At 40.0% G+C, this 19,780-nt stretch overlaps 1 protein-coding gene and 1 long non-coding RNA gene across 3 annotated transcripts in view; one reads left to right on the top strand and one right to left on the bottom strand.

The window, feature by feature from the left end:
* LOC115614325 overlaps positions 1–19,780 on the bottom strand; it is an 81,878-nt gene that overhangs the window by 10,096 nt on the left and 52,002 nt on the right. For both annotated transcript variants that reach the window (XR_003993684.1, XR_003993683.1), the window contains exons 2-4: positions 15,509–15,587; positions 9,953–10,093; positions 9,073–9,157 (exon numbers count right to left, since the gene is read on the bottom strand). This is a non-coding gene — a long non-coding RNA (uncharacterized LOC115614325). The remainder of the gene's footprint in view (positions 1–9,072; positions 9,158–9,952; positions 10,094–15,508; positions 15,588–19,780) is intronic.
* The window catches only part of SYN2 (synapsin II), a 174,745-nt gene that overhangs the window by 133,768 nt on the left and 21,197 nt on the right, over positions 1–19,780 (top strand). The window contains exons 8-10 of the mRNA XM_030501034.1: positions 978–1,052; positions 5,214–5,316; positions 17,035–17,184. Coding sequence (XP_030356894.1) covers positions 978–1,052; positions 5,214–5,316; positions 17,035–17,184 — 328 coding nt within the window. The remainder of the gene's footprint in view (positions 1–977; positions 1,053–5,213; positions 5,317–17,034; positions 17,185–19,780) is intronic.

Here is a 19,780-nt window from a genome sequence, read left to right as displayed (position 1 = left end):
AGGGATGGATATATATAAATATAACTTCAGAAAATGAAACAGAAATCACTAAATAGCCTTATTACTGGGCAAACTTATGCACAGCACTCAACATGCATGTTCCCCCTTCTCCCACACCAACAGAGAACACAGCATAGAAAAGTCAGCAGTCCCCCACAACTGCTACTGACCCTCATAATTAGGTTAATAGAAAAATGGACAGAAAACTATAGCTGCTGCCTAATATACTTTTAATACATTACAGATGTTCCTATTATTTTACTAACTGGAAACACTTCATAATTTGTATCCTTCGCCTATTCCCAGTACAGCATTTAGGTTTCAGAGAACAGTAATCTCCTCAGCCCTGGTAGCAGTGCTAGATCTGGGGAGAAATAAACTCTATATGATTTTTTTTTTCTTAGGGATTAAATAGAAGAGAGTGCACTCAAGCACTGACATAAACCATTTGGATTATAGTAGTAAGCTAGCAAAGAGTGAAAACTGTAGAATAAACCAAAATCCAGCTCTAAAAGAGATCTGAGATCACTTCAGAGGTGTTAAAAAATGTAGCTGTCTTGATTTTCCAGTATTGGGACCTAACCCTGCAGCGGTACGGAGTTGAAATGAGAAGCTGAAGCTTCAGTTTGTTGACATTTGCAGTACCAGTATGTTACAGGCTATTCTACCCTTTATAACCAGTAACAGCTTCTTGCTAATGCTTTCATTTCATCATAGGAGCTTTTTTAAAAAGAAAAGTCTTAACTGCCTGAGTGCACAGCACTGTCATACTGCATAACGTGCCTACAGCAGAGCGCGTGTTACTGACACTCTGATGCCTGTTAGAAGTCTTCACGTTTTAGATGCTCTGTCACAAGCTGCCAGGGATGAAAAAGGTGTAAATGCTGCTACAGTGTTCATGGGACAATCAGAGCAATTTAAGAGAGAGTGAAAATATAAAACCACTGGCTGTCTTTGTAATATTTTCCCCCTTTCAGGAGAACTTCCATATCCGGAAACTGGAAGACAAACACGGGCTCTGCAATGCTGGAACAAATTGCTATGTCAGATAAGTAAGTCGAGTCTCATGTACAAGGTAATTAAAAAAAAACCCAAAAACTAATGGAATTTTATTTTAAATGAAGTTTTTAACATTACACTGTTGCTCTGCACAGGAAATGCATGTGTCTTGTTCTGTTTGGAAAAACTAACAAACATGAGCCAGGAGTTCTAAATGACTTGACTCAGAGTTCACTACCCAAACTAAGTACTAGCCTTAGTGTAGTACTAGGTGCTGCACCCTTGGGTTCCTCCATCCATAGCTGCACCTAGAAAACCACTGCAATTCCCTTCAGAAAATTCCGTTTTTTGGATTCAACCTGTCAGCCATTTCCTCTGGTTCATTTACCCTTTTCCCCAACTGTCTTACCCCATGCTACAGTGTTTGAAGCTTTTTTCCTTCTACATCATCTGTTCTAACCAAGCACCCTGGTCTTAACTTTGCCTGTTTAAATTATATTTCTCTTTTCTTTTTTCAATCCTGCTACATTGCATATTTTTCATTTGTGGAATTTCCACTGACCTGCACTGTGAGGCTTTACCCAGATGCTGGGATATAACAAAGCTCATTTTCCTCGTGTCATCATTCCAGCTCTACTTTGGTTTACTGTGCTTTTCTTTTTCTCCCATCCTTGTGCTAGACACTTTACAGTCCAGTCAGAAACATTCTCCTTGCAGTACCATTTTGAAGCTCAGGTCTCCCACTGACAGACCTCCTCTCAATACCACTCATTTGCTCCAAGGTCTCCACAACACACAGCCTCTTCTCCCTCCAAAATCAATCTGTGGGGCTTTCCGATGGCTTTGAGTTTTGTTTTGTTCAGCTTCTCCAAAGGTTGCTGCCACTGGAAGCTGAAAAAAGTCTGTACAATAGCAGTGTAATTTATAAGGTGTTTCCACATTCAACAGTACGGGGGGGGGTTGGTTGTTTTGTGGGCTGTTCTTGTTTTAAAGCCTGAAACCTACAACTTGGTCCCTCTTATGAGCTGAGGGAGACAGAGGAACTGAACCATTGCCTGGCCTGGAAAGGTGAAAACAAATAAGACAGGAATTACAACTCCCTGCTGTCCAACCCCTGTCTAGACTGTGTCCTCACTGATCTCTCCTCTGGGGATGGAGTGGAGCCACATTATTTTCTCTTTCTCATTTCCCTCACCTTCCTTTCGAAAGTGAGGTTATGTCTTTGCTGAGAGGGAAAAGAAAGTGCTTCAGTGTGTGTAATTACAGTGCATGAGCTATTCCTCTGTACAAACACAGGCACTTTAGTCTTGCCATAAGGAAAACTAAACAATACCAAGAGTGGGTAATGAGGATGAAATGCTCACTGTGCCTAGCTACCTCACTGTAAATGCTCTCTGTGCTTCGCATCTGCTTCCATTTTTGAATGTAAGTAGAACATAATAGGTATTTTCCATTAAAAAACCACTAGCCAACAACCCAAAACTTCTTTTCTGCTGATGAAGAAAAAAGCATGGAAAAGGTGGATGTTTTTTCATAACAGAAAGGGGTATGTATCGCGTAGCCCCGCTTCTTGTTTGATTACCCGCTGAAATGCACAACACAGAGCAAGGAAGAGGAGGGCAAACTGAAGTTTCCTGAAGAGTGAAGGTAGATAGTTTAACAGCATACCAAAAGCAACCCAGTCTGATGCATGTGCATTTCATGCACAGAATGTGTCATGAATTAGGAAGAAGTGCTTTGGAAGCACTGCCCGAGTTGACATTGTTGGCTGAATACAAATCTTAGTCTAGAAATTTAGAAAAGAAAGAAGAATGTGGCCCAGTGGACCATGACCATGACCAATGTGGACCATGACAAGGTGGAGAACAAGCCCATTTCAGTGGTGCGCACTCTTACTGACCTCTTTATTTCAGAGAGGCACTGCTCCCCTCTGCGAGTGTGCCCATCTCTCTGGCACACCAGGTATGTCATGTCAGACACCCGAGGAGCAACAGTTCATGATCTGCCAGTTCCGAGGCTGCTGCACACTGTATCTGCTCTGGAAAATAAGAACCGTGACCTCTTGTCAAACCTACTGGGCAAGCCTTGGGCTTAAAACACTACAAGCTAGTCCATCCAAGACCTCTCCTTCCAAACGTAGCTGTATTTTTCCAGCTCTGCGCTTGTTGGCAGAAGACAGACTATTAAAAATACTTTCAGAGATCTGATTCATGTTTCAGTATTTTAAAGAAAATGTCTTAATTTCTTTTCATATGAAGTCCAGATATTTACTCTTAAGTTTTGCTGCCCTCAGGACCTTCTAAGGTACTTCTGAGATACACATTGGTATTTTCAGCAAAGAAAAAGTTACTTCTAAGCAAGTGCACGCAAGCAGCCCGGGCAGTCAGTGCATCTACAGATGTTGAAATTGTCAGGCATCCAAAAAAACCTCTCATTTTGGACAAAAAACATGTTTCTCGCAGGAAAAAACTTATTTTCATTGCTAAAAGATTACCATCAGGATCTTTTCAAACAGTTGTATTGATGTCTTTGTATTCTGCTTAAAATAAACCTTTTCCACTGGAACAGATTTGATATAAGAAAATATAAAGAATGTGACCTAATAAGTTTACTTGGAAAGGATGCTATTACTGAAGATATTTATTTATGAATAAGACTCTCAACCCAGTAACGAGTTTCCTTTGATCCTACAGTGAAGTCAAATGCTATGTTTATTACAGCAATTTTCTTGCAATGGAAAATACTATGATGTGGCAAATCCATCATCATGGCTCAAAGGCTGGCTCAGGAGAGGGTCTCTAAAAGGAAATAGCTCTCATTTATACTAAAATGCTGGCCAATGAAAGAGAAAAAAGTCCATGATAAATGGCTGCTTTAAAACTTCGGGGTTTAAGCAAAATGTCCTTCATTTGGTGGAGCTGTGCTGTCTGGCTCTGTAACCTTTCAGGATCATCTCATCACTTCCCAGTGCCCATGCACAGCTAGGACATTAGCTAATCAAAGTTCTCAATGCTGTTTTGTGTCCTGTGAGTCAGTCCTTGCCCCTGAGCAAACACACACAGCTTACATCACCTCAGCACACCCTCAGCAAAGCATTATGGCTCCCTGTTCTGTCCCAGTGGTTCAGTGCTTGATCGCAGGAATTGCCTCACTCTTTCTCTAGTAAGTCCCACTTCATTCCCTTGTTAGTCAGATAATCTCTCTATTCATAAAGAAAAATAATTCCTATTACTCCATGTAGACTGGGTAAACTGGCCTTTCCTTGGTCTATATTTCTTACCATGAGGTTTGAAAATCAGTGGAGGAGTTCTTCTGTTCAGTACTGTATGAAATACTGCCCTTTTTTAGGAGTTTTAAAGAATTCTGAGGAATTCTACATTGCAGCTGAATTTTGCTGTGGTTGTCTATAACCCCACATCAAGGATATTACCCTTGCCTGCGTGCTGCATAACTTTTACATAGTGTTGTATGTCTGTTCCTCTTGCATTATCTGTAGGGTTGTTTTGATTTTTCTTGTGTCTGGTTCATGATGTATATCTAAAGCTGTTGTTGCTACTTCGGAATACAGTGGGTCCATAAATTAATATGGAGACTCTCATTCTAGTTTTCCTGATAAAGGAATAAACCTATCCATAATGAAGTACACTACCAAGCATAATAGGGAAGAGGATTGTCACACCTGAACGTGTGCACAGATGCAGATGTTTGAATTGCACAGGAAAATAGAAAGAAGCCCTGTTCCCCTCTTTCTAAAACCCCTTGTCACGCCGAAGCCACAAAACCTGGTCAGATGATGAACCCTCCTTCTGTGAACTACAGCCACAGCTAGCAAGCTGTACCTGTATAAGGGTGCTCAAAGGGCAGGGTGGGGTATAGCTAAGTGCTCTTTGTGTTTCAGCATGTATTCTCTTCATGTTACTCACAGTTTAGAGCAGACACATGTTTGGACCAATGTGAACAGGGATAGAATCCAGCATCACACTGGGTCAGGATACAGAGCCACAGCTTTTCTGGATTCTACTGGGGGAAAGCAGAGTAATCAGGCCAGGATCTCTCAGCCACTGTTCTAGGGAATACAAATTCAGTAAAACTGACAATCAAGTGACAATTCTGCATTTAGAGCAAATGTTCTGTAAAATACATTCCTGGGTGAGCCTGTGGGCAAACAAGAGCCTGATGAGATACTCACAGAGAAAATTATCTTTACGAAACAGGTACAAGCTTTGGGTTGACACCTGTTCTGAAATATTTGGTGGTTTGGACATCTGTGCTGTTAAAGCTGTCCATGGAAAGGATGGAAAAGATTATATTTTTGAGGTAAGCAATCTTCTCTTTTCAATATATGCTTTTATATGTTACAACCCCCCCAAGTAAAGAACATTTCTGATAGATAGGCAGTGGCTTGTTTGTGTTTCAGGAAAGGCTGTGTATTTTTGAGCAATGTTTACATCATCATACAAAGCCACACGTCCGAGTTAGTGGCAACACTTGCTGGAAAATGTAACCATATGGCTGGTAATGTCTTTTAGTGTTTGAGGAAATGTACACAAACTATAAAACAAAACCAAATGTGGATGTCATATTTTCCCAGCCCTTACGATTCCTTTCCTGAGCAGGCTTACCAGTTTTTCCTGGAAGGTTTATAGATAGCACTATCCCAAGGGAACCCCAACAAAATTATACCTTTACATGGAGAGGGAAATTAAGAATGAAGTGGAAACAACTTTACTTTTTTCTAACCTAAGTTTTACCATTAAGATCTGATTCCTCATGAATCAGAAGTTTCTGCTGTGGGTAGTTTTGTAAAGTTCAAGTTTTTCATTTACCTGAAGTTTACAATGGATAGAGATAACTTTGTCTCGCCATAAACCAACCTATCATCACGGGCCTATCACACAATTCAGGATTTCTTCAGCATCTTCCATGTTCTTCCAGTTTTATTCAGGAGGTAGGCAAGGGTCCTCAGAACCTCCCACTCCAAAAGAGGTTGATACTTGCTAAAACAACAATAAGAGTATTTTTTCTAAGCCATGAGAGTAACCTGGAGATGGTGAATTAACCTTTTCTCGTTCTTTGTGTCCATTTCTAACAGAAGAGCTTTGTAGAAGTGAGACTCTTTGTTTTGTCACAGTGTTAAACAGCTCTGTGTATTTTATTCTCTTCTAGTTCCACAAATTTATTTGTCACTATTGCAATTGCTAATAATTCCCAAATCAATCAATAGCACGTTAAAGCACTGAGCAGGTTGCAGCATTAAACCTTCAGCAAAACAAGCAGCAGTAATCCCTACCTCCTGAGACACTGAGGAAGAATTCAGGAAACCCCATTTCCTTGGTATGCCTGCCCAAATCAGAACTTACTGAGCCTTATTGATTGTCAGAACTCACCATAGCATAGAATTTAGTATTCCATACAAAGCCTCCTGTGTTGCTCCTTCACATAGGAGCAGTCTTTCCCTTGCACTGCACCCTGAGGTTCCTGTTAAATCTGTAATGCTTGACCCAGTGAACCCTGGATGAAATGTGAGTGACCACTCTGACTTCTGGTGATACAATATAGAGGAGATTCCCAAACATAAGTCTTGACCCGTGTGCTGCTTCACAGCTTGGCTGCAGCCGCGGGTGGAGCTTGGACTTACCTGCGTACTGGGAAGGTATTGATTGCTGCTCACAAGTAAGCTCCTGTTCAGCTGGGCTTTGGCAGCCTCCCATATGCCATTTAAAGCTTTGTGAGATACTCTGCAGTTCCCATAGCCCTTAAACATCTCCAAGGATGGGTCTCAGCATTTTCTACACACACCCATTTCTCTAAATTCATTACATATGAGATAGTTCATGCTGATTTGCCTAGCTTTAGTCCAGTAAATATCAACCCCACCACTTAAACTATAAAATAAATGTAGATTACTTTGAGACATAAGATCTTAGTTGTCTTAACTCATACAATAGTAGTTAAAAACTGAAAGATTGCATGCAAGAAGATACAAAACTAGAGTAGGATTGCATTTAATAAGTGTATTTTTGTAAGGAAAACCTAGATGTTTTGGACATGAAACAATGTTGTTTCTCATACACTGTGACTAAAACTAGTCAGAGAAATGATTGGCATCAACCCATATCACTGATTCTACCGATCTTATTCCCTACTTTCTTTTTCATCCTGCTCTTTCTGTACAAATATAGTTGAACGTTTCCTGCTTCCAGTGCAAGTGAAGGATGTCTCCTTTATTGTAACAGTTGACACTGCTGTGGCATTCCTCTACTAGCAAATTCCTGTCAGACTCTGTGCACTTCACTTTCAGTCACTGAATTCGACTCTTCCCATGTTTTTGGTATTGCACACCTTTTCAATGAGTACCATCAGCTTCCACAAGTCAGGACCCAGACCAACCCCTGCAGCAGGCCTGGGAGCTCTGCAGGGAGGAGGAGAAGGGGAACAGGGTTTTGAGAATGAAATAGCCAGTGCAAACTGTATAACTGACCCCCAAGAGTACCTCACTTCCTGCTTCAGAATAAATCCCCTAGTTTTCCATGCCAGAGACTGTTATGTATTTAAAGACCAGAATTGTAAGACTGCAGGAGACACGAGGAATTGGGTTTATGGAGCATTTTAAGTAGTGTACATAATAGATGTTGCAACTAAAAGACAGAGTAGATGGAGCATGATAATTCTTGCTGTTCTACAGAATCAGCTGAATTGTTTGGAAGATGGTAATGCTCATCAGCAAGAACATATAGAATCTGTTGAAGACATTGAAATGTAGAATTGTTTGCAAAGTTCACATCCAACACAGCATCTATAGAATTTACAATCATTTGCTACTAAAAAGCCATCTTACATCAACAGTTATTACACTATAATTTTCACAGTTTTTGCACTATAATTCCACCATACAATGCAGAGTACAAGACTGTCTGCACCAGTAGAGGGGAAAAATTTTGCCTTTTGTCTACTCTCAACATGGGAAAATAAATGTGTTATTAAAGCCAGCACGTATGTGCTGCAGTGAAGAACCAGTGGCTGAGCAGGATGGTCATTCCGTAAATACTGGGTTTACTCTCCAATTGCAGTGCCATACTGAAACCTATGCTCTGATGTTTTCATGGTGATTGGAACACCTACTACAAAAGTAAATGTTTCTATATCACTGGCATGTTGGTTCTGCAGGTGTGATCTGACAGGGAACACACACACTTGCTAATGTATGAAACGGTGTATGCAGACATGGTCTTCCTGATTTTTCAGTTAATAGTCAACCCATGTGACACCCCTTGGATAAGCATATCTACATGTCATTCGGCTTCAGAGTGAATGTGAATTAGGGCAGAATTCTACTAAAGGATCCTTCATATACTCAGCATTCTGGACAGAAATTGACTTCAGAGGGTTTTTTTGTAATAAGGTTGGGAGAGCAGCATTTTACAGGACTAGCTGCTTGGTACATAGCACGTTTTGACAAAGGTGTTTGACAAGACTTTAGGACATGCATAATCCCACACAATAGTTTTAAAATATCTACAGTGTTTAAGTACTACATTTAACAACTCACATGCTTAAAAAAGTCCATTGTTAACTAATGTTAGAAAATACAACATGTAGGTGACTTTTTATATGACTATTTGTGGGAAGTTATTAATTAATTTCATATTGTCCTTTTTTAACCTATGCCAATAATTTTATTGTTTTAGTCTTGTGACCGTTCAACTGCTTTGTAGTGGTCATTTTGTCATTCTTTGGTTTCACATTCTGCTTTCTTTTATTCCCCAAAATCATGAAGCAACAAATTGTGCCAGTGGCTCATATTAGAGAATCAGTACAACATTGCATCTCATGAATCTCATGTTCTAGCTGTACTTGTTAAAAAACACCTCTAGAAAGTGATTCTTTCTCTATGCTCTAGTATGGTGCGCTTACGTTGCAGGTAAGAATGTGTTGGTTCTTAATGTTAGGTCCAGGCATCATGCCCCACTTCTTCAAGAAGGGTAACCTTATTTTTCTCCTGTTCTAGTTTCTCTGATAGTTTCTTTTGTATCTAAATTTGATTAAAAGGAAGAGAATTTTTAAATAACTTACTGTTCTTTTAAAGCCTTGTTGCCATTCAAGTTCTGCAGTGTGCTTGCTGTGTAAGCAGAGTAATGCCTGTTCAGGAAGGATTGAACTACAGTGAAAGAAAAAGATTAATGCAGTGAAGTATAGTTGTAGACACTTGATTTCTGCATACATAAACCTTGTTATAAAATAAATATACAGATCTTTATTATAGTTAGCTTTTTGTAGATGTCTCCCTCATGAGACCAAGTAGGTTTCAATGTTATAGAAAACCAAGAAATTGCAGTGTAAGTACAGCTTCTCATATTTTATAGCTTTGGGTGCTAGATTTGGGTCCATTTTATAGATTTGGGTTGGTTTCCCAGTGCTTGTTTGTGCATCAGTATCTTCATGTTTCTCTAGCCACCCTAGAGACTCGTGGACATTTGAACAAGCTTCATTTGAACAACATTTGAAGCCAATACTACTACTATTTACCAGACTTCCTAAGAAGGATACATTTTTAGTGTACCTTTCATCTTTCCACACTGCTATAAATGCAGGGGAATTTTGAAGGATATCCATTTATTCCTTCTTGCTGTGCAGTTGGGAGATACTTTATGCATCCTCAGAAAAAAATCCAGACCAATTTAAAGACAGGAAGGGCAAAATATTGAGGTCATAATATTATTCAAGCCCAATACAACCTCTGTTTTTCTGTGCAGCTACAAGCTCTCTACAGTTTTCTTAGATGGGGACTGTAAGAAGTAACTGCCTTTTAAAAGAACATGGTTTCCTAGAAGCGGTTCTCTGGAAGACATAACCTTCTCTAGAAGAGAAGTGGTTCTTGTCTTTTACTGCTGTACTCCAAAGAACTATCATTACCCCTACTAGGGAGCAGTGAGCTAACTGAAGAATCACTTACCTTGAAGGAAGGGTTGTCAGGTGGATCAGGAGGAAGACCAAGTTACTATACTGTGTAACAGTCTCAGCTATTCATTAGGGTCTGTTCTTTTCACCTCAGTTGGAGTACTCTGCTGCCCAGCATCATGATGACAGAGACAAGCTGTAGAAACAAGAATTTTATTAACAAAACATTGCAACATACAACTTTTTAACTGTGTCACCAGTTCCTGCTAATAAGACATCAAATTAAGGTCCATTAAACTTTAACTTCTTAAATAGACTTTTAATCTTTTTCTTAAATTAACACTTCTGTAGTTTTAATACCAGAAGAAACAGATACTTGTGCATTGTTCATGTTCCTGACTCCACTGATTATCTTTCATCATTCTTTCTTGGAAAACCAAGCCTCTGGGAAGCTAAACATAAGTTCTTATCATGATGATGAATGCAGTAAAAGAGAATAAATGTAACAAAACCCTTTAAAGTGGCCTCACAGGCAGTTTCCCAAATTTTGCTCAGAATTGGATGGGTGGATGGCTGCTGCAGGTGTCTTATTTCTACTTGCTAATTTTACCCTAAGCTGTATTAAAATTAGCTTCCAAGTGGTTTATAACCTAGAAAGATGGAAACCATTTGGATTTCATGAAGAATACTTTCAGCCACTGTAAACCAATATAAGAAATGAAGAAACAGACTATTTTTTATAGTTTTTTTTTTTAAAGTCTTGGTGTGATAGATACTGTTTCTGAAGGTGCTGCAGTCCATCAAACTCCTAGGATATGTACCACTCACTCCAGTGTGTATCCACTGTGTAATGTGCAGTGATCCAGCACCAGCACTACGGCACTGGTTTAATGAGCCCAAGCCTCTAATGCTGTACTTCTGACTGCTCAGAAGTTCTGAGCTTGCTTACTCTTTGTCTTCATCACACACATTTCCAAACTTCAGCACCAAAGACTGGACAAAGACATGAAAAGATATTCTGCTAGAACTACTTGGTAATACCCATGGAAGGGTGTATCACAGGGTTTAGACATACTTGGATTGGCAGGGACCTCTGGAGTTCACCTAGCCCAATGTTCTGCCCAAAGCATGACAAACTTCAACATTGCTCAGAAAAAAGAGAGGGAGATGTTTCATTTCTTACCATGGCTGCCAATGTTGTAGATGCCAGTCTCCTATAATAAACAGATTTTAAAAACTCTCTAGAAACATAACTGTATCTCTAAATCAGGGATTTGGCAGATAAATGTGTACAGAAGTGGCAAATAATCATGGCCATGTTTTTTTGCATATGTCCATGGCATTTCATCCGTTAAAGAATACCCTCTATGCAGGTTAGTAAGGGAACTAAATCCATCTAAAATAGCTGATAAAGTCAGAAGTCTCTCATTTTATGTTCTGATACTGTTAGAAATTTTGAACATTTAAGAGACTTAAATTGCTCTTTTGGTGACAGAAAGTTACAGTTAAGACCACATCTATCTGCAAAGATTCGTATTTCCAAAACAAGGAGCATTCCTACATTTCCTAATAGGACTTCATGTAGCTTAATTATTCCTAATAGGACTTAATATAACTTAATAAGAAATGCCTAAGAAGATAGACTTCTAGAAAATCCCAACCTTTTTAATGAAATTTTCTCACGTTTCTGGTGCATTAGCGCTGAATTCAGGAATATGTTCCTTCAGATGTGGGCTTCATGTGATAGAAAAAATTCAGCTTTTTCAATGAACCCTTCTGTTTAGAAAGGAACAGATTGAATCCCCTGACATTTTCCAGACACCATTCCAGAAATAATGACATCAGCTGTTCTTTTAGACAGAAAAGTCAATTATGTGACATAGTTAATGAAGGGGGCAAATTTGCTTTGCTACGACACTAGTTTCCGTTTGAATGGAGCAATAACTATGGGCCTACATGAACAACATTAGTATTTTGGACTCCTTCCTAAGAATAGTTACTCGCTATTTTTTTTTTCACATAATATTTATGATTACTGTATCTTTTGTCAAAATACCTGGCAAATACCTTTTTACTTTTTAAATTGACAACAACTACACTTATATGTGACCATCTTAATGTTGTCTTTGATTCACAATGAACCATACTCTATTAACAGGGGGGTGAATACAGGTAAAATTCATTGTGATGTTCAGTTATTATTTTACAGATTAAACCGATCTCTTTTACACATTCCCTTCAAAGTCCATGCATTTTTCTCAGAGATATTAACTGTATTTTCTATATATTTTACACTTTTTTTTTCAATCTACTTATGTTTGCATGGGTTTGCAACATACAAATTCAGCTTCATGCAGGGACTTTGATTGGACCCAGAAATCATTTCCTTGGTTTATTTTCATTGCAGATTAAAACAAGACCATATAAATGTGTCTATAGGTGCTGGATCCTTCATTTAGGAATGCTTGATTCACTTTTCCAGCTGTTCTTACTTTTAGTGCCAATGTTATTCCCCCACTATAGGAGGGACCGTAACACTTTCCTAGCAGTCACCACTGATTTGCTGCTGTACCTTCCCCTACCGACTCCTCAGGTGTGGTTAATTTCCAATTACAAACCATTCCTGCATCTGCTATCGAGACCTCAGGGAAAGCCCCAGGATTACTTCATGTCCAGTCACTCCCTTACTTCTCAGAAGTCACTGCATCTCTTCTTACACCCCATCCGGTCTTAAATGACCGTCTCAAACTATTGGTTTTTTGTAATGTCAGTTACTTTCCCCATCCTTAGAACTCTTAAATTAAAATCTGTATCAGTCTCTGCCTTTACAGTCAAAATTTTCACTAGAATTGCAGACATCCAGGTCCCAGAAAAAACACCACAGAAAAGTAACACATGTGTAACACAGCAACACAGCCAGCTTCTCTTACTCACAGACCAAAGTAAATGTTTTTTCCCAGTCCTCACACTCTCAAGGATGGACCTTAAAAATTGCCCTGATTTGCAGTGAAATTCATTCCTCCTTGCTCTGCACTTACCAATTATTATCATGTCTTCTGTATTTCATAGGTTTTTTTCCCATATGGAACACATGTATCATTATTCTGTCAGATTCTTTGGGCACTTCGATTTGCAAGCCCTCTGTCTGGTCCAGCATGTTCCTCTTGTATTGCAGCATCCTGACAAACACCTTTTTCTTCCACTGCATGACAAGAGTTCCTTACCTTTACCCTTCTTTCAGCTGTCCCAACTCTGTCTTTCCCAGCACCATTTAGGCTGGGTCTTCATAAAGCTCTAAGCAAGAGATCTTTCTTAATACTTTGGTGGCAAACGTACTGTGTAAGAGAACTGTGTCTGTGCAATGGCAGTCAGAGTAGTTTCTCCTTCAAACATGATGATCCCTTTGCAATTACTGATACCTTATAACTGCACTGGCTGTTTTAGTAATCCCATCCCATTTCCTTTCATATTCATCAGAGTTAAACAGCATTTCTCATTCTTGCAGCCCAAATTTCAAGTATTTGCCTTAGCCACAGTAGCAGCAGACGGCACTCATTAAAGGGTCCTATCACTGAAAGGTGGTTTGTTTTGTCACAGTATTGTGTTGAACTGAACATGTAGTTTCTGTTGGTACTGCTGATACATATAATCAGTCTCATAGTTTAATGTAAATATGTGTTAAGTTTCTGGGTGATAAGAAAAATGAATTCCATAGGATTGGTTACTGAAATGCATATCAATGAAAATAGAAGCAATATGAATTAAGTGACCATCATGATAGTGCCCCATGTTTTTACTGGCATCTGCAAAACTAATGTATTTGATTTTATGAATTACAGATGTCTTTTTTCTATGAAATCCTCTTAGTGGGAGACTGCAGTATTTTGAATGGCTGAACTAGGTGCTGAGAGAAAAATAAAACTTGGCTGGTTTAAAATGATATTTTAAAACTAGGACAGGCTGTAAATAGACTATTTATAAACAGGATGCTCCATGCATGTTTAAACTTTGTCAAGTCCTCTAAAGTGGGGGAACTGCCAGTATGACACTCCTGTTAGTCACTCACAGGTTTTAAAAACTCTTAGTGTTACCCAAAGTATGTTTAGTTCTTAGGATCCTATATATCATTTATATTTTAAGATCATTTATGTCATTTATATTTATATATATCATTTATTTTACTAGGAAGGAAACTAGTCTGCATTCTCTTCAAGACAAAAAGACAACAAAACCCACTCAATGTGGAACATTCACCTTGTTGTTAGCGTCTTTGCCAAGGGATAGCAGGTTAAGGTCTCTCCATGAGTCCCAGCAGCAGTAGCAGGAGGGGGAGGCTGAGCCCAGGCAGTGCTGGGTGTGAACTGGTGCTCTGCTCCCTCCCAGCAGTGCCAGTGGTAAGAGCCCCTCCAGCTCCAGCAACCCACGACTTCCACCCCCCCCAGGTTGCCTCCCAAGTCCAGTCAGGTATTGAACTGAGCAGTGTCCTGCGATGGAACTGCTTTTAAGCCTTGGTAGTCTTTTACTCCGCTGTTTGTGACATTTGGGAGCAGCAGTTTTCTTGATAACCTGATGCTTTCCTTTCTCTTTATACACGTTGACTACTACCCTTGTACCTCAGTAAAGCACCAGAACACACCATAACTTACTGTCGTTCCAGACATGGCACCTGACTCAGCACTTGTTTGGTGTTAGGTTCAGTGTATCTTTGGCCAACAATATTTGTTCAAGTCTGGTAGTTGGGATTTCAACAACATCAAAACCTGTCCAAGTGACAAAAGGTCGTCATGGGTACATGGCTGTGGTTTTTAATGCCATGAGCATTTGAATCCGCCTCAGGATGTGAAAAGGGCAGCTGTGCTTGAAAATACTGTCTTCAAGAAACATACAGTCTCCTCTACTGAAGTGGACATGAAGTTCTGAGCTCTCAAAGCTTCTTTTTTTTATCCTTAGTCATAGAACTACACTTTCTCCACATGTTATGCTGAACACAGCAGTATCTCCCAAAGAAAGTTTATATGTAAACTTGCAGTCATAGAAGTATTTAAAGTTAGCAATTTGGTCAGAACCCTGTCCTGCAGACCTTAATCCTGTCTAATCCTTTGGCAGGACCTTACTTGAGGCAATTTGTTTCACAGACATTCCAAATAATTATTTTAATGTAAGTGGAAGGTAAGCAAAGCGAGGCTTTCTTCACACAATTGTGAAACACAGAACTGTTGCTTCTGTGGTTGGGCAAGAGGAGGGTTAATATAGTGAGAGGGGCAATAGCTCCCTCTCTGAAAATCAGATGTTTTGCACTGGACAACCAAACATCCAATGCCTGTCACACTGCCATCAACACATTCTAACATTCATGATTAGTAACACCTTAAAACCGGGTCTTGCCACAAAATTTCAACATCTTCCCTTCAACTAGACAAGCTGGGTAACTAACACAAATAGCCAAGGCACCAGCCTACAGCACAGTGCCCACCTGAAGAGCTGGGAGTCACCCTCTCTAGTCAAAATAGCCCTGCCAGTTCCCAAAGCAGGGCTCTATTTCTGGTCCTTTTGCTAGAGGTTGGGTAGGAGTGAGAGAAGTTTAAGGTTTTCACTGGCCGTTAGTACTTACGTGTAGATAGCTTGAGGCTGCAAGAGTCCTCCAGCACTCTTTTGACTCTTTTGGACCTTTTCAGTCTTGTTCCATTTACCTGCAATAAAGAAGGTACTTCAGAAGTCAAAGAGATAGGGATTGTGCATTTTGGAAGTACTAAAACACCTTCATAAAACTCATTGATCCTTGTGCAGTTGGGCAGAAACCAGGAGGATCTCTTGCTATTGATTTTTGCCTTCTTCACCCACCACCACCTTCTCTCTTACCAGCACAGCTGATGAGTGTCTGCTGCAGCATTTGCTACACTCATGAGAAACCTTGGGTGAGATTTGGCAGGTAGGCAGCTTTCCACAGACTGAAAGTTAGATGGGCACAATCCAGTTTGTACGAAGACTCTGACTGGATCAGATACAATCACATCCATACAGTACGTTACTGCTAATGTAGTCCAACTGCTTTATGCCTGGCAGCCTCTTCTTAATTATTAATACTATCATTTTTATTGTCACTTGTGATCCATACATATGAGAAACACCAGCATGCAGGGCTGCAGGTGCCTTGCCTTAATAGCCTTGACACGTACGCAAAAGGATTGCAGTTTCTCAAGAGTGAATTAAATCCTTTTATTGTTGAAACAAAAATGGCCAGTGTCACTGTGAATAATAGTTGGGGTTGTTATGCTTTTATTTCCCCTGAAACAAACACAGATGCTCCCAAAGTGGATACACTGCAGAAATAACAAGTATTCTGTAGAAATAACAAATGCTTATAGCCCACTGAAGTGACTGAATTCAGGATTAGTTTTACTCATCTGAACAGCTGAATTAATACCTGCTGAACACTAGTAACCTGCACATTTAGAATGCAAATGTTCCCATTTTTCTTTGCGTCTCTCATATCCTGCTTTTCTCTGTAGAAATACCTCTTTTTTGCATCAGCTGCACTGCAGCTACGCTGCTTTTCAGGAAAGCATACCAATAATAACAAGGTCTTACGTCAATTTTTTCCCTTATCAGTAAGGATCCAGCCTTCCCGAGCAGAAATCCAACACTAGCTGGGAAGATGAAGTTTTAGTTTTCATTTGCACGTTCTAATTCAGCTGATGAACATGGTGTGAGCCGCAAAAATACCTAAGAGAGAAGATTTTTCAGAGCTGTCATTTAGACGGAGCACACACAATTCCTTCAGCATTGTTTTCAGCAGAGCACTGAATAGCCCAAGAAATCTCATGTTCTTTATCTGCTGCGTGCTTCCCACAGGAGTCATGTTCCCCAGAGAGTGTATGCCCAAGTGTCATCCTGAACCTGTCTATTGCTTGGAGATTGGGAAGGGATGACATTGTAAAGTTGCTGTTCTCCTGCTCTGCAGACCCACATCCTGCACTCGGGCTTTCTCTTTTCTGATATAACATACACCATTTCTACAGACCTGTTTGACTTTTGTTTAAACAACTATGTGAATAGATGACCTGACACTCTACATATATGTGCAATAAGTTTACTTTGGTGCCTTCTCAATAGCTGATGTATGACCTTATTTTGCAGGTCATGGACTGTGCAATGCCTCTGATTGGTGAGCACCAGACTGAAGACCGGCAACATATAACTGAACTAGTCGTAAGCAAAATGAACCAAATGTTGTCCAAAACTCCTATACCATCTCCTCAGAGACCCACTGCCACTCAGCAGCCCCAGGTAGGAAACTTTTGATTGTAAAATAGAACATCTTATTCTATAATTTTAAGCTCAAAGTTCTCCTCGAAGAATTTGGCTGCAAAACTGTGCAGACAGACCCTAAACTACAAGTATTAAAGACCTTCTCAACATGTTTTATAGGTTTGTCATATTAAATGAGATCATCTCCAGATAAAATCAAGCAGTGCAAGTGTTGGTGTGTTTCTATGAGTAAAATGATAACTGGCTTCAGTGAATTGCCAGGCTTTGTACTGTTTCCTTCCAGTTACATCTGTAATGGAAATAATAAGCACTGTCATAGACAATCTGTGCCTTGATGACAGAAAGAATACTAAGACAATAGTTACTGTTCTTGTAAGAAATTAATTACATGATAAACTTTTTTATGTGCGCTGCAATTCAAGAAATACCTTACAAACCTAGGAACCTCCTGAAATATGTTCAGCATACTGGAAAACTGGTGTCTGAGGTTGCAAATAGATGGATTTCACTTGTTTTATCTTACATGGTCTGATAGTTGAAGTGTGGGGATGCAGAATTCTGCCCTGGCCTTGCTACCAACTGGCTTTCAGACTTTGGAAATCATCTTTGTGTTTCTATTTCCGTGCTTAGAAAATGTGAAGTTTATTTTATTGATCCTTTAAATAACTTCTGAGAGTGTGGTATTTTTGTAAAAGGCTCTAAAAATGCAAAAGTTTTGCCTCTGATTTGGAGAGACAGGATTTGATGGGTGGAGTATTAGATGGTTATGGAATTGGCCAGATGACTTTGTCCAGAGTTAGAGTCAATGGCTCAGTGTTCAAATGGAATCCAGGAACAAGTGGTGTCCTTCAAGGGTCTGTACCGAGACCAGTCCTGTTTAACATCTTCATTAATGACATATGCAGTGGCATTGAGTGTACCCTCAGCAAGTTTGCAGATGACACCAAGCTGAGTGGTGTGGTCGACATGCTGGAGGAAAGGAATGCTGTCCAGAGGGACCTGGATGGCAGGGTCCTGCACTTGGGTCATAGCAGTCCCCCAGTATCAGTACAGACTGGGGGATGGAGTTGATTGATTGAGAGCAGCCCTGCAGAGAGGACCTGGGTATGCTAGTGGGTGGAAAATTGGATACGAGCCATCAGCGTGGCTTGATCCCAGAACCACCCCCGTGTGCTGGGCTGCACCCCCAGAGCGTGAGCAGCAGATCAGGGAGGGGATCCTGCCCCTCTGCTGCGCTCTGGGGAGACCCCCCCTGCAGTCCTGATCCAGCTCTGGGGCAACAACACCAGAGGGACGTGGAGCTGCTGGAGTGAGGCCAGAGGAGGCCCGGAGCTGCTGCGAGGGCTGGAGCAGCTCTGCTCTGGAGCCAGGCTGAGAGAGCTGGGCTGGGGCAGCCTGGAGAAGAGAAGGCTCCGAGGTCAGACGAGATGATTTAGTCTGTTAGATCTAGTCTAGACCTAAAGGTCTGTTCTAACCCAAACCATTCTACCATTCTGTGATTGTTTGAAAAGTGCTATATAAATGCTAAATAGCATCTTTTGTATTTTCATAGCTAGGCAGCAGGTCTGATCAAAGAGCAGCATTGTCAGCTGCAACTTTCATCTACTTCTTTTAATATACTGAAGGGACAAACCATGACAATACATTCTGAGAATAAACTATTAAGGACTGTATTGCTGCCCTGTACAAGTGCAGCTCCATGGTAATCAGTTAAGCAACAGAAGGAGCCAAACTGTAATACAGGAATTACCAAGCCTAAATCAAGAATCTATTTTTACTCCCAGTAGGCTCCACAGCAGGTAAACAATTTGAAACCAATTTTGTGGCATACCTCAGACAGACTAGTTCTTGAGGCAGAATGACTAATTTGTTCTTCAAATATATCATCATGCTTTAAGTTATAAAAATACACCATCCCACATAAAAAAGTGGTGTGGCTTCTATTTATATTACAGCCACTTGAAACTAAGCACAAAATTGTTTCAACCACCGAACCACATACAACGGAGAAGTTTCCATCCAACATGACTCAAGTCCATTGTAAAGGGCACTAAAAAAGAAAGACTAGAGAGGAAAAAAATAAATCACCTTATGCCAAATTATAGTTTCTTTTAGGGCTAGTAAATTAGCTGTATATTAAAATGAAGCAAAGAGTCAAATTTAGAGTTGCCCAGAGCATACAAGTCAACATAAATCAAAATTTAAAACAGTAATAGGCATTATTGTAACATTAATAGATTCATTTGGAAGTCATTTGGAGAGTTTGATACATTCTGAGGTAAAAAATACAATGTCTTGTGTATGCATGATTCCTGGATTTTAAAGGCGGCAAGGGAGGAGGAATGGTTGTGATGACCAGTGTCATCGAAAGCAATGGTGTGTGTAAATAAAGTCTTTACTCATTTCCGAAGAAAAACTGCCTGTGTAAGTCCAGGATGAAAATAGGACAGAAGAACATTTTAAGCGAGTTCTAAATTCCTCAGTCATTGCTGTCACTCGTCATGTCCATGAAAAGGGTTTTTTCCTCTAAAAGAAAAAAGTTTTGGATGACTCCAAAGACAGTATTTTCTGCCTGGCTGCTGAGTGTCTATTAGATTTCTAGTTTAGGTTTCTG

This window comes from Strigops habroptila, chromosome 11 (assembly GCF_004027225.2).
Source record: "Strigops habroptila isolate Jane chromosome 11, bStrHab1.2.pri, whole genome shotgun sequence".
Lineage (NCBI taxonomy): Eukaryota > Metazoa > Chordata > Aves > Psittaciformes > Psittacidae > Strigops > Strigops habroptila.
This window is presented reverse-complemented; position numbering and strand designations above follow the sequence as displayed.